Below are 15,337 nucleotides of genomic sequence, written 5' to 3' on the forward strand. Positions count from 1 at the left end.
ACATGTAGGGCTGATTAAAACATATGTAGAATGCCGGGCCCTAGTCCTGCAGGCTCTGATTCAGCATGGGGCAGGGTGCTATAATCAGTATTTCTAATATTTTCCCAGGTGATTCTCAGGACCACACTCTGGACCACTGACCTCGGAAGGTTTTGTTTGCACAGGCTGGTACACCCTCTAGGTATCTGAGGTGTGTGTTAGAAGAGATGGCTGTCACTGGCTTATAGAGAGAACTGTGAGAAAGAGAGAAAAGTGAATAAATAATGACAGGGCATGGGAATAGATGAAGATACAGAGTAATGAATTGTTCTTCCATCAGTTTTTAAAAGGGGTGGAGTCCCAAGGCTTAACTTGGGGGCCAGTGGAGAGTGCTGGCAAGTCAGCCTTTTTTTTTTTTTTTTTTTTTTTTACTAGATCTTGGGAGTAGAGGGCCAGTTACCCACACCCATCCACAGTAGCTCTGCCCCACGTCCTCCACCAATGGAGAGCGGATATTCTCAGGAACACAGTCTCCAAGGACAATACCCTGGTCTTTTCCCCTCAGAACTAAAAGCGGTCACCCAAATTTCAAGGCACTTATTTTCAGTGCCTTAGAAAACCAGCAGCATGCCTGCTACTCTCTTTACGAATGTCCAGTGTTTGATTATGTTGGCCCGTTTTTCACCCACTCTCTTACCTTAAAGGTCGGATATGAGAGAAAAATTGAGGCTAGATTGAGGACTATACCAAAGTATTTTGGTGAAATTACTACGTGTATAATTTAATTTCAAATGGCTCAGGAGAACGTATAGATATGGAGATACCCAGACAAATACAGAGGAAATGATTAGGGCAAATGTCAACAATTATACAGAAAATACAGGTACTGAGTATATGAGCGCTGTTCTGTAAACTTCATGTTAAAATTTTTTCCTAATTGAAAGGTAAGAAAACAGTTTAATGTTGCCTCCACCAGATTAGAGCTATCTCTGACTGTCATTAGATTAAAAAAAATTTCAGCCCAGTGAGAACTGAGTCCAAAATTTCTACACTACAGATTTCTGGTACTCAGTTCAGAAGCTTGTACAGTTCCAAAACAAACATGTCAGAGACCATTCTTAGACCAGTAGTTCCACTTACAAGTTATCCTACTTATCCAACGCTTGTGGGAGGTTAAAAAATAAAAAGTTGATACTGATTCCTTTGTCTGTTTTTCCTGTTTTCATCTTATTTTCTTTTTTCATAAAAAGCAGACAGTTACTAAGTCCAAGAGGAATTAGCCCGCTTTGTTATCCAGGTGCACAAACATAACCATAAGCCCATTTTTGTGTAACTAAGAACTTACGTGTTTATCCAGAACACGGGGGAGAGACACGCTGGGGGAAAAATAACAGCAGGAGGACAAGGAATTCACATCCAAAAGTTAGCTGAAAAAAAGTCCTTTAAATCCAGTGAGTCAATTTACAAGTTTAGTAAAATTTTACTTCGTAAGACTGTAGTACTGATATGGAAATATTATCTGGATGTAAGTTCTCAGTTTAAGAAAAATCCAGTGACCTTCTCATAATTAACACTCTGAATTATACTTAAAAAATGACAGCAGAAATAATAATTCAGCATTTATTTTTATGTAAAGAACATTTTATATTTCTACATTGCTCCGATGAGTTTGTTTTTTTGCCCTGCATTTCTGATTATGTTTTCATAGCAGAGTAAATATTTTAAAATTTACTTTACATTTGTTTACATAATATATAATTTAAAATATGTTTTACTTCATACTAATAGAAATTTAAATGAAAACCACCCTGGATACATCACATCAACATAATCTGTAAGTGAGGCTGTGGCAGAGACAGGACCTCTTTCTACATCAGTGATGAGAATGCAAATGGCACAACCTTTAAAAATGGAAAATTGTCAATATCTAGCAAAATTATAGATAGTAATTCCACTTCTGATAAGTACAAGCTTATCACTAGAGTATCAATTATTGCAGAAGAGTGGAAAAAAGTGATCATAATTTCATCAGACTGGCTGAATGAACCATTGCATCTGTAAGCTCTGGATTACCAGTAAGCTGTAGAAAGGGAAGAAAAGTATCTCTATATACTAGTATGAAGTGGCCGTAGAGATAGTGTTATGTAAAAAAAGTGGGGTGGAAAGTATATATCATTATTTAAGAAAGAGAATTCACATCTACTTATATAAAAAACTGAATGTTTTGAAAGTTGGCAATGGCAAAGGAGGGAAAAAAAAACAAGGTTGAGGAGATAGAAACTAAACTTCTTTGAATATACCTTGTTTTAAGTACTATGTAAATATTTACTTAATTATAAAATTTTATGAAACCATACAAATTTTTAGTTTTATACAAAAGTAAAAACTATAAAATTATAAAGGATAAGCTATAAAACTTGTAAACTATAAAAGTATAAAAGTAAAATTAAAACAAATTAGCCAAAATAACCACAAACAGAAAAACTAATCCAAGTCACTTTAAAAAACCAATATTCCTGTATATCACTAATGGGATATGTCATAAAGATACAGATAATTGCTTAAAAAAAATCAAACTATTTTCAGTAATCATATTGATGGTAGTAGTGTTGATGATGTTATTCTGAAACTGTATATTGTAAAATCATGTGAGTAATTATATAGTTCAATTCATAGATTCCCAGAGTCACTGAATGTGGTATTCTCAGCATGAAAGACAGAAAACACAGATACCAGCATAGGCTAGGGTGATGAACACATCTATAGTCCTGAATCTGAATTAGAAATAAATTTATATGCATTTATGACATATTTTGTCTCTAAATAAGATATATTCTCCTTATGACTTTCAGTGACCTAGAAATGATAACCAACCTAATAGCAGTGCCTAGATTAGACCTGAATCCAGATCTGAGGAAGGGAATACACGAGCTGAACCAAGCTGAACCGAGCACATCGTGTCATGAATAGACGCTCAACATCATAAGGGAAAAAGGCAAATAAAAACATAGACATACCTCTCTACACTCACTAATGTGGAAAATAACAAGGGATGGTAAGGGTGTGGGGAAGTTAGAACCCTCATACATTGCTGATGGGAATGCAGAATGGTGCAGGTGCCTTGGGAAGAATTTGGTACTTCCTCAAAAAGCCAAACAGAATTACCATATGACCCAACAATTCCACTTCTAGATATATGTAAGAGAAATGAAATCTATGTCCACATAAAAACTGGTACATGAATGCTCACAGCAGCATTATTCATAACGGCCAAAAGGTGAAACTAACCCAAATGTCCATCCACTGATGAGCAAATAAACAAAACTGCTATATTTACCCATATAATGAAATAGTATCTGACAATGAAAAGTAATCGATACAAGCTTGATGAACTCATATCAATGGATGAACCCTGGAAACATTATGAAAACTGAAAGAAGCCAGTGACAAGAGACTACATAGTGCAGGACTGCAATTATATGAGATGTCCAGAAAAGGCAAAGCCACAGAGGCAGAAAAGAAATCAATGGCTGCTTAGAGGTAGAGACAGGGGAAGAAGGGACATGGGAGAGAATGAGGAATGACAGCTAATGGCTACAAGGTTTCCTTTAGGAGGGATGAAAATGCTCTAAGGTTGTGGTGATGGCTTCACAACTTTGTGAATATCCTAACAACCACTGAAATGTACACTTCAAATGAGTAAATAAGATGGCATAAACTGTATCTCAATAAAACTGTTTAAAGAAAGAAAGAATGTTATCTGGCCCCTTTTCCAACAAATGACATTACCCGGGGAGTGAGCATTTTCATTTATAAATGGGAACAGTCTGTTTCCATCTTTCTACCTCTAGCTATAAGAATACATAAAAGGTACATAGGAGAAGCATTCTAGAAAGCTAGTTTCATAACTTGAAGGTGCCTGTACTAGTTACCAATTGCTGCATAACAAATTACCCCAAAACACAGCAGTTAAAACAACAAACATTTATCATCTCATACAGTTTCTAAGGGTCAGGAACCAAGGAGTAGCTTAGCTGGGTGGGGCTGGCTCAGGTCTCTTATGAGGTTGCAGTGAAGCAATAATAAAATAAAAATACCCTACACTTAAAAAACAAGGGCTACGATCTCTGAAGACCTGGCTGTTGGAAAATTCACTTGCAAGCTCCTTCACATGCCTGCTGGTTGGAGACTTCAGTTCCTCCCACAGCAGTCCTCTTCATAGGGCTGCTCAGGACATGTCTTCCCCGAGAGCAAGTGATCAGTGAGTTGGAGAGAGCATGAGGGCAATCAAGACAGAGGCTCAGGCTTCTATAACCTGACCTTGGAAGTGACACGTCGTCATTTTTGCCACATGGTATTGGTTACACGGATCAGTGCTGATACATTGTTGGAGGGGACTGGACAGGAGTGTGAATTCCAAGTATTGAGAATCATTGGGGCCACTGTGGAGACTGGCTACTAAAACAACATTATGACAATAAACAGACCAAAGATCCCATAGGAGCAAACGCTTGACCTTTGCACTCAAAGTGGGTAAGGGGGATACACAATCCTCAGTTCTGTGACAGAAGCACCCTTGGAGAGTTTTAAGAGCTGTGACAAAAGGGTTTTGCAAGATTGAGGTCTATCCCAGTGGGGCTTTTTCTGTAGACCTACAGTGTTGGAAACGCTTCAGAGAGTAACTTTCCTTTCCATAGGTTTCCTTTCCCCACGGAACTACATGTCAGATCTGCGGGAAAGAACTACAAGACAGAGCTGCTAAATAAACTGTGAAAAGCCTAGCAGTCAGACGTTTTTATTTCGGGTATTGGCATGTCCCAGTGATCAGTGCTGTCAGCTGGGTGTGACAGCTCAGAAGTGAGTAAGATTTGAACTTAATGCATATTTAAAGGGTATTTAAAATTCAGAACCAGGCAGATCAATCTCCTCTGACCCTAAATATGGTCCTAAAGTAAAGGGCTTGAGGAAATTGGATTTCAAAGATTACAGGTGGGGAATTTGCGAAGTGTGTCCACGGTCCACTGGAGAGCAAAAAAGCCCAACTACAAGAACTGTGGACTGACTAATACGACAACCATGGATTAAGCAAAAGTTCTTTTTGAAAGGCTATCTTAGAGATCATGACTCACACATTGGAGACCTAAGGTGATGGGCAGTGGAAGGAATCATCAGAACAGCAGAACAGAAACTCCTTAAAAATTTATTGACAAAAATTTTGTGCATGTTACACATAATAAGAAAAAATCCTACACTTGAAAAACAAGTCTTTTCAAGAACCACTCAACCATTTTCCATTCTTCTTGCGCCTGAGTTATGGTTGGGATAAAGAAACACAAAATCATAGAGTTAGGGGCTGGTGGACAAAGAACACGAAAGATTTAGTCAACTTCACCCTCCCCCTCCTCCCGCCGCTGACAGGCAAGGAGAGTCCTAGCTGAAGAAAGGCCAGGTGACTCTACCAGGACCATTAGTGACAGAGCAGGATTTGAATCCATCGCACCAGGAGCTACGCATCAGAGGCTCAGTGGCAGTGACTCATAATACAGACACGTTAAACATGTGAGCATTAAATCAACAAACATTAAACTGCTGGTCACTCTGGAATGGGCATTTCTTTGTGTGGCTTTTGACACTTGCTGTGTTACTTCCTTAGGTAGCAGTGGACTCTTACCCCTCTTTCTGCTCCAACAGACAGCTGACCTTCTTAGCCAGGGGAAGGAAGCAATCTCTCACTCAGCTCAGCTAATATTTACAGAATATCTGTATTACACCTAGCACTGAACATGTGCATTTAAAGAGTAGAAAACACAGTTCCTTCATTCCAAAAGCAGATATTCAAGCTGAAGAAAACCTACACCTGGAACACTAAGAAAATTACACATCACGCGAGAGGGCACACAGGAATTTATATATTTTTAATACCTTTACACAATAAAAAACTTATATAATACTTACAATGTGCCAGATATATTATAATTCTAAATCTTTAGTACCCTATGAGGTTATGAAATTTGCCAAAATTCTCACGCCTGGTAAGAAGCAGGGCCAGATTCAAACCCAGAAAGAATGGCTCCAGAGACTCATCATGAAAGGGGCCTTTGTGAGGTCATTCAGCTCATTTCAGGGATGGTATCTGCCAGGTTCACACTTAATCTATTGCCGGTAGAAGCAGTGTTTCACTCTGCTGTGAAAGCAGGCCTGACCACAATCCTCAGTAAACTATTTGAGAGTATAAATGTACTTCTAGCATTTGAAAGTATGGTTAAGTCATCATCCACTTGAGACTAATTAGATGTTAGATGCTAGACAGAGAAACAGGAAATGGAATAAGGAAGAATTTGCAGAACACAATGTGGGGCAGCCTGAGTAGGACAACGTTAGCCAGTGTGTGTGTAGTCACGCACAAGAGGAGTGAACTGACCAGGAGGAAGAAGTCAGTTAGCAAATGGCTGCTTTCCTCCTTCCCCAATGTCTTCTGCTGCGGTCCTCTCATCCAAGCATCCTTACTCCAAACCAGCCAATCTGATAGCCCTGACTCACAGCTCTGGCACATATGAGTGCCCTGGTGTCTGCTCATCTCAAATGGCCAAGCAAACCAGGTCAATCCTCCATGTCTCAGGCCCTAATTTCCCAGAATTATTCCAGGCACACTTTCAACTTCTGCCTAGGGAGACCTTAAGAATTGTTAGTGTCTACCGAGAATAAATTTCAAATATTCTGAACTAATCTCACTTTAGGTGTGACCTTAGAAATATAACTGTCTTGCTAAAATGAATTTAATGTTAGGGTCAAGCTGGCTTCCAGACTGCATCTTCCATCTTTTTAAATTTTGCATCTACCACGGTCCTGAAAGTGTCTCTATTCCAGGATAATGTGAGCTTCAGTGCTGCTGCTACTATGACTACTACCACTAACAACCTTCAGGCTGGCACTTCATTCCAGCACTGATTACGTGCTAGAAGCTACGTTAAAAGCTTTACATACAGAAGAGCCATTCAGTCTTTCTTACAACCTTATGAAGTAGGTTTTATTATTACCCCTGGTTTAAAAACATGCCCAAGATCACACAACTGGTAAGGGACAGTACTGGGATTCAAAACCTGGCCATTTGGCTCCAGAATCCATTCTCTTAGACATTGTATCATTCTCCTTGTCTTTATGCAATGCAAAGAATATTCCATCAAAATCAGAGACCTGGGTTTTCATTCCCGTCTCTAATGCTATAACCAACTGTGTGACCCAGGGCAAGTCATCCTCAAGACACAACTCAGTTTCCACTACATCCTGAGCCAGGCTCGATTTGTTTCTAGTCATACGATACTGTGATGATAAAGTAGTGGCTTTTCCTTAACAAACTTGACTTTGCTGGAGAATTCAAGAGATTTAAACCTTACAAATGAAATATACCCAAGGGAAGGAAAGAGGCAACTAATAATAACTATGTAAACCTTCTAAGCATTTTCACTTATTTTCTCATTTCATATTCTATGACAAAAGCATTAGATTCATATTTTACAGAGGAAAACATTGAGACTCAGAGATTAGGTAATTTACCCAAAGTGACACAGAAAATCAGGATGGAGAGCCAGCATTTGGACGCAGCCGAAGCCCAAGCCCTTTCCACTGCACCACAGTGCTTCCTTGGCACTGCCTTCCTCTCCTCGCAGCAGCAGAAAGCAGAGGTGAAAGGTAATGTATGGAAAGTACTTATTATGAAGTCTTGCAAACAACACACACACAGTAAATTAATTTGGATAGTGAGGATGGAGATGGGCGAATGCCAACGTCAAAGTGCAAACAGACTGTAACGTAAAACCAAACCGGGTACATTTTGGTGTAACTTTTACAAGGTGGGCTGAAATATCAAAACAGGTGACTTTCTGGAAGAAGTTTGTGTGACTTGAGTTTATCCCTAAGTACACAATGAAGTACGACAAGAATGCCAATATATGTGGCATTCCCAGACCACATACATGCGTTCCTGTGGTATTTTGCTGCATGAAATAACTTCCTAACAATAACTCAGAATCATTGTGCTAAAATGGATCTGCATTTTTCCCTAGCCAGAATTTCACGAATAATACCAACAAACAAGGAAAGTCTTATGTACTGGCTACTCAAAGAAGGGCAGAAAAGTCAGAAACTACTGTGCTAACTTACTAAATTCCTATTTTGATTTGGAAATTGAGTCACTTGCTCATTAACTAATTCATCTGACAAATAATAACTGAATACCAGGTACCTACAAGCCTTTAATTACTAAATAACACCTTATAAAAATCCTAATCACATTTGCATAAACAAAGGTGTAAGAAGGACATACAAATGATTAATAGTGGTCACCCCTGGGGACAGAGAGTGCGGACTTTTACTTTTTTGTTTTATAACATCCACACAGTTTGTTTTACAAGAAATAAATATTATAATTCTATATTTTCTTAAAATTCTGTTTGAGTTTTTTTTTTAGAGCATTCTTTAAAGAAAGGATTCTTCTGTAGCTTGCGGGAGTGGTTCTCCACCCAGAGTGTATTACAATTAACTGTGAAGGGTTTTTAAACAAATATGCAGGTGTCTGGGTCTCACTGCAGAGTACGGACTTAGAAAGGTCTGGAAACCTCCAGACCAGATGACCTTTAAGGTCTTCACCAATCCTACCAGATTACGCTACTTGCAAATATTTTGTGCACCTTCAACACCCAAAATAGCTTTTTTTTTTGGACACATATTAACCACCAGATACTGCACAGAGTAAAGGCGTTATTCCTGTAAGTGAAAGTCCTGTTCTCTGGCACTAAGTACTCGTCTTACTGACCTAGAAACACTCATAGGAAACAAGCTGAAGATTAAAACATACACAATTTCAACTTAAACTTTATTTCCTGTGGTTATTTTGACACAAAACCCATCATATTTCACTATTTGTGAGGCAGGAATTTGGGGAACCGGCTCCAATGTAAGCACCAATTATTGCAGAGGTGATGGGGAGGCCGGAAGGCAGAGGGTCATGGTTGCAATATTGTCATATTGGTTCTCTTAACTCAAAACCACCCCAGTAAGTCACGTATTGGCTTCTTCCCTAACCTGGCACTTCACCTCTCTCAGTCATTTTCAACCCTATTAGACCCAATATCCCTTTGTTATATACATGTCTATGCTTATCCATTCATTCCAATTCCTCCTTTTCTATCCTGAGACAAAATTCACAGCTATTTAACAGAATTTCAAAAGTGTCTAAATATTTGTATATTCATGGATGACTGAAGCATTGTGCTGTACACCAGAAACTGACACAACATTGTCAACTGACTATACCTCAATTATAAAAAATAGAAAAAAAATCCTAACAGTTAATAAAGGAAAATGAAAGTAATTAATTATGTATTTCATTATGTTTATGTTTCACATAAAGAATAGGCCTTATTAAATAACCTCAGAACAAAAGTCCTATTTTCTGTTAGTTAACAGAGAATTCTGGTCTTGATTAAAAACAAACCTCACACGTTTAAAAAAACAACGCAGCACGTGCCAAATGTGTAGCACAGAGCTCCACACTTACTTGGTCCTCGGCCGTTTCTGCTGGGCTTCATCCAGGACGAGGGATGGGGCACTCCTCCTCCTTTCTGCTAGTGCTTTCATTTTCTGTTGAGGGGGAACAAATCAAAGTGAAGACCACGAGGCTATAAAGCAAGTAAATGCCAGTTTTCAATACCAGTTCGCAATCTTATCATGGACATAAAACAATAACATCTAAACCAGGACAGCTAAGTGGCAAAAAGCGGTACAAGCAGCAAGTCTGTTTCGTGGTCAGAGAATAAGGAGCTTAAATGTTGACCAGCGTATTCGGGAAAGAGCACCCAACCATTAGCATCAGCTGCGGCTTCACTGCTCACGGCCCTACGCCGAGGACAGGACCGGACTGTCTCATTTCCTCTCTGGAATCTCATCAGAGTGATTCTGCTAGCTCTGCTTCACAGGCAGGGTGGGCCCCAAAGTGGGCTTCAAGGGAAAACAGAATTCGAAGAGATCAAGAAAAGGGAGAAAGAACGTAGTTAAAGCAAAAGACGGAGACTAGGTCCGTATACACTTAATAGACTTTAAAATTGAAATGTTGACACATTTGGGGATCTATCCTTCCAAATAGATATTTACCTGTAACTTTAAAAAAGTAACTTTTTCTTTCTTTTCTAAGTGGTATATAAGTACAGGATTAATTGGATAATTCAGATACTCTGTGCTTCAGAGGACCTAAAATTTGTGATAAATGGGGTTTTATTCAACTTGAATTATCCAGATAATTACTCCTTAAATTTTCAATGTTACATATCTGACACCTCTAGACAGAGTCTGAGGGCCTGCCGCTGGAGTTGGATGTGTAAAACTTACAATATAGTCACAAACAGCCATGAGTGAAGTTCAGGCTGGGTCACAGTAGCATTCTTCCTGCTCTACCCTCTCTCCTTATCCTGGCCAGAGGTCTCACCCACCCATCACCTGAGGGCCTAGGCCAGCCATGCCTGGGACTGGATACTGCTCTTAAAACACACACACACACACACACACACACACAAGACCAACTAGCTCAGTAGCAGTATCTCCTTACATGATTTATAAGGGAACTGCTTCTTAGCTAGTAAAATAAAACCTAGATCCTAAGGAAGAGAGGTAGAACCATCCAGTGAGAACGGGATACTGGACTTCCTTGGCCCATTTCATTGCCTCCAGATTTACCATGCCCCGGGGATCTCACACAAGTTACTGTTGTCACCAGTGCCATGGCCTCAGTGTTACTCTTTCCCCCTTTCGTCTTTTGGCTCACGTGTAGAAACTAAATGCCCAAACCTTCTTCATACAGCTCAGATAGCAACTGAAACAATTATATAAAACATTAATAATGGGCAGGAAACAAATGCAGAACACCATACTCAATCAGGACTTATTAACCATGAATTCGTTTCGGGGCAGGTTAGATTGTATAAATTTTTTTTTTCACATGATACATATTTGGTGCCTCCTTTCTGAAGGGAAAGCCTGAAGTTTTCATCAGATTCCCAGAAGAATCTGTAATCCCTCTCAAGCCCAGTGATTCTGATAAACTGTTTTATATATTACAGCTTATAAGCCTATAAGCCCCACTGCACTGCTTCCATTAGTCACATCTCTAGGGAATGTACCTCTCAGGGATCTAATACTCCGTGGCCACTCTGGGTGCAGAGGCTGCAGGATCCAGGGAAATATGGGAGACTAGTATTTGTACTGCAAGGTCCAGCAGCCTGTCTCCACATAAAGAGTCTCAACTTTGGAAGATCAATTTTGATTTTACTAAAACAGGTGGCAGTTCATTCATATGCAGATTTTCTGCAGGATTCTGTTCCACCTTCAGGTCTGGGTTTGATTCCTGCTCCTTATCCTGACTCCCTTTATTCAGGATCTATTTACCATGCTTTGAAATTTGAAACGTGCCCAATCCTTTAAGCTTGCCCTGGGTCCCCTGCCCTCTGTCTGTTCTGATCATGAGGGTCTGCCTAGCTACCTGAGCACAGGCCACAATCCCGGGCCTATCTCAGTAGTCTTACTTCTGCTGCTCTAACCCTCTGACACTGTCAGCAGATCCAAGCTCCTAAACTAGGTCTTCATTAATACATGATCTTTAATTCTGAGCTCCTTGACTTTCAGGTTTATAAAGAATTTGGAAAAGGTTCAAAAGATTACCATCAAAATGATTTCAAATGAGAGAAGTTAAAATGGTCTGAAATTCTTCATTTAGAAACAGTAATAATATACAAATTAATGCAGAGTTATAATACAGAGGATCGAAAGTATCTTTCAAAGAAAATAAGGCAAAAAGAAATGTGGCCAAACTGTAGACTGAGAATCCAGGTTGACCTTGGGTAGTGGTTCTCAGAGAAGTTCACAAAAGCTGTGAACTAAATTATGCACGTTAACTTCAAGGGCCTCAGAAACCCCTAACATGGATTCTTCAGGGATCTGTGGATCCCCAAATTGAAACCTTCTGCTATAAGGAAAACTTTCTGAGAGTGATGGTTGTTAAGCATGAGAATGGATAAATCAAAGGGTGACAAATTTTCTTCTGTAAAGGTGCTTTTAAGATAGGAGCTTCCATGGAGACCTAGTGCAGAGGACCATTTGTGCATATATACATAGGAATTAGACGGTTTTCTTAGTTATAAAATTGTTAGATGTGTGAGGAGTCAAATGTGGAGTATGCCTACCTCATCTAGTGGACTCATACTCGAGAATGCATTTTTGGAAAAAAAATGTTAAAAGCAAAATGAAACAGTTCTTCAACCTTACTCCTGCTCTATAGGCAATAAAATGCTGTCAAAAGACCAGACTGGCAACATCCATTTACTTTTTTTAAAAAGGAAAAGGAAAAGACTGGATTGGTAACGAGACAACCCATTATGTTTTATAATGAAGGACAGCATTTTAGGACAATGGCTTAAGATATAAAGCAACCTATCATTTATTGGACAAGTACTATTGATACGTAAGCAAGCTCCTCTAACGCGTTCTCCCTTCACCAGTATGCCTAACTACCGTTAGTAAAAAAGGAAGAGATCTGTTCACGAATAATTTGATTTTTCCCAATTCCTTAAGTTTACAAGAATAAAAGTGCTTTAAAAATGCTAATTACTGAACATTCAATTACCTTCCCAAATATAGCTCTAACCTAGTGAGTCCCTCTCCCCCCATCCCTGCATCTCTGAAGGGGACAAGCACAAGGACAAACCTCAGCCTCAATACATCAAAGGCTGAGCCGGCACTACAGCGATACATCGAGTTCACCGACACCTAGATGGCTTGGTGACATGGTCATGGTCCTTGGGAGCTCACACACTTCTGAACTCGGCGCACGGATGCATGGATCTCGCCGCTCTTCCACTGACCTGGAGCCCACCCAGATCCTGGTCGGAGGAGTCATGAAAGGCTGTAAGATTCTGACATCAGGGAGCCTCCGCGGTCCCTTAGGGCCCCAACGATATAAATACAATGCCTCAAGACATTTCTTAAGGAAGAGTTAGGTTATTCCTCGAATCCCAATTTGGTTCCACAGAAGCTGGAAGGGCACCACCAGGACACAGAGCAAAAATGGCCAAATATCAGAAGGTCTTGGGGAAGGGGAGGAGCGAGAGCAGGCAAGGCTAGAAACACTCAAATCAATCAATCAGAGAGACACCCAAGCTGCAGAGGCCAGCCGCTTGCGGCCACGTGCACTTGCCGAGGGAAGGGTTCCAAGGAAACCTGACCCGATCCGAACGGGCACACCGCACGGCGGCTGTGTTTATCGGCATGGTACGCTACAAGTTGTGGCCTGCGTCCCTCCCATCTTTGACAGGGATCAAGCGCGCCGTCCGCACGCCCACACTGACACCTGGCCCTCCCCAGCCCCGCCGGGCCCCGCGGGCCGGGACCAAGCGCAGGGCCAAGGCCCTCCACCGCAGCCCTCACGACCCCCCGCTGCAGCCCACCGGCCCCACCCAGCCCGTTCCCAGGCCCTTCCGTGGAGCTGACCGTTAGCATCAGCAGCACACCTACGAGGCTGCCCACCGCCTGGGAGACCCGGAGTCCTTCCGGGAGCGCAGTGAGGGGCGCACCCCCTCCCCGACCCCCGCAAATCGCGCGGAGCGGCCGCGCCGCGGGGTCCAGGTGAGAGGTTGATCCCCGGGGGCGCCGCAGCGCGGCCGCCTACCTTACTCGGCGCGGTAGCCGCGCCCGGGAACACGCCGCCGGCCTCGACCACCTCGGAGCTGACCCGGTCAAGAAGCGGTGAGCGCCCGGGGGACTTCGGGCGGGGCGCCAAGAGCCGGCACCAGGAGGGGATGGGGAAAGGCATTGCCCGGCTCCCGGCCCTCGCCCCCGCCGGAGGCGGGAGCGGGGCCGCCGGGCCCGCGGCGGATGGGCTGCCGCGGGGTCCTCTGTGGAGCGAGTGAGACTAGACACGAAGAGACCAGGAGGTGCTGGGGGCGCCGCAGGCGTGAAGGCGGGTAAGGCGGGAATGGTCTGGAACAAACGGCGCCGAACGCGAGCTTCGAACGTTAAACCCTGCGGCGTCAGCGGCGGACGCAGAAGGCGCGCGCCGGGAATGGGACCGCGGCGGCGGCGGCGGCGGCGGCGGCGGCGGCGGCGGGCGCGGGGTCCCGCTAGGCGCCTTCACCTTCTTGGTGCTGGGGCCGCCCGCGATCCGAGACACTCCTGTCAGGGAAGAGGAGCGCCCCGGCTGCCCACCCCACCTCCAGCGTCTCCTGTTGGGGGGACATCGCTTCCAGGAAGAAGACCTTCAAGCAAATCCCAGCCCAAGAGGAGGCTACGCGGTCCCGTCCGCGGGACGGCGGCCGGACGGCCAAGGACGCGCAGCGCCGAGGCGGTCCGGCCGCCGCGCTCAGGCGCGCGGGGCTCCGGGTGCGGGCCGCGCACCTCCCGTCGGGGCCATGCACCGCCTCCCGCCTTCCGCAGCGCGGCTGCAGCCGATTGCGGCGGCGGTCGCCCTGCCTCAGGTCCGCGACTACGCGCCGGGCGCCCCGCGCGGGGCCGCCCTCCTCCGGCCGCAGCCCTCCCCGCGGCGGCCCGGCCTGCCGCGCGCCTTTCTAGATAGAAATTAGGACACCGGCCACCGACTGACCTTCTCAGTCCGCGACGCCGATTGGGTCCGGTCCGAAGGGGCTCACCGGCCGGTGTCACTAACCGGGCCTCTAGCGCGCGGATGCGCGCCTCTCCCGCCACCCAGCCCACTCGCGCCCGACCCCATCCCTTCCCGCGCTGCGCCCGCGGGAAAGGCGCCGCGGCAGCCCGTGCATCGGCGCTGCCGTGGCGACCTCAGCCCGAAGGGAGGAGTGCCGGTGATGCCTGTCTTGCTTTCTCCGTGCTGCGGAGGGGTCCCCCGCCCCCCGCCCCGCCCGGGAGGCCCGGGGACGGAGTCGCGCGTCGCAGAGGGGTTTGGAAGCACCGGCTGACCTCCTGTGCAATCCCGCCCTTTAGCCTGCCCGGGGGACCCGCGCCGGCTTCTGCAGCCGCTGGGCCGGGCAGGGCAGCAGCCCCCGCGCAATTTGCACCGGCGGTTTCCGCTGTCTGCGGGCTGCAGAGACCTGGGCATTCCAAACGTGCAAGCGCGATTAAGGAAAACGCAGGCAGAGAGAGGACTCCGAAATTTGACTTCGCTGTTGAGAAGGCTACAATATGCGGCAGTGTTTATCATTTATGTGCTCTGAGAGCATAACTTCCTGTCAGCCCAAATAGTGGCAAATTTTTTAAAGACCAAAGAATAATCAGAGGGAGGGGACTTGGAGCCGACCCGGGCTGAGTTGAGCGTTGCCGCACTTTGCAGGACTGGCTGACCGGT

General features: G+C 44.1%; 1 protein-coding gene and 1 pseudogene across 1 annotated transcript in view; one reads left to right on the top strand and one right to left on the bottom strand.

Moving 5' to 3' along the window:
- Positions 1-14,261, bottom strand: part of LOC141575533 (rho GTPase-activating protein 20-like) — a 67,873-nt gene extending 53,612 nt beyond the window's left edge. The window contains 3 exon segments of the mRNA XM_074354930.1: positions 9,536-9,618; positions 14,156-14,227; positions 14,229-14,261. Of these exon segments, the coding sequence (XP_074211031.1) occupies positions 9,536-9,618; positions 14,156-14,227; positions 14,229-14,258 (185 nt within the window). The 5' untranslated portion in view covers positions 14,259-14,261.
- On the top strand, positions 4,596-4,734 carry LOC123618338 (small nucleolar RNA SNORA18; annotated as a pseudogene).
- Positions 14,262-15,337: the final 1,076 nt, after the last annotated feature.

Source organism: Camelus bactrianus, chromosome 29, assembly GCF_048773025.1.
Source record: "Camelus bactrianus isolate YW-2024 breed Bactrian camel chromosome 29, ASM4877302v1, whole genome shotgun sequence".
Lineage (NCBI taxonomy): Eukaryota > Metazoa > Chordata > Mammalia > Artiodactyla > Camelidae > Camelus > Camelus bactrianus.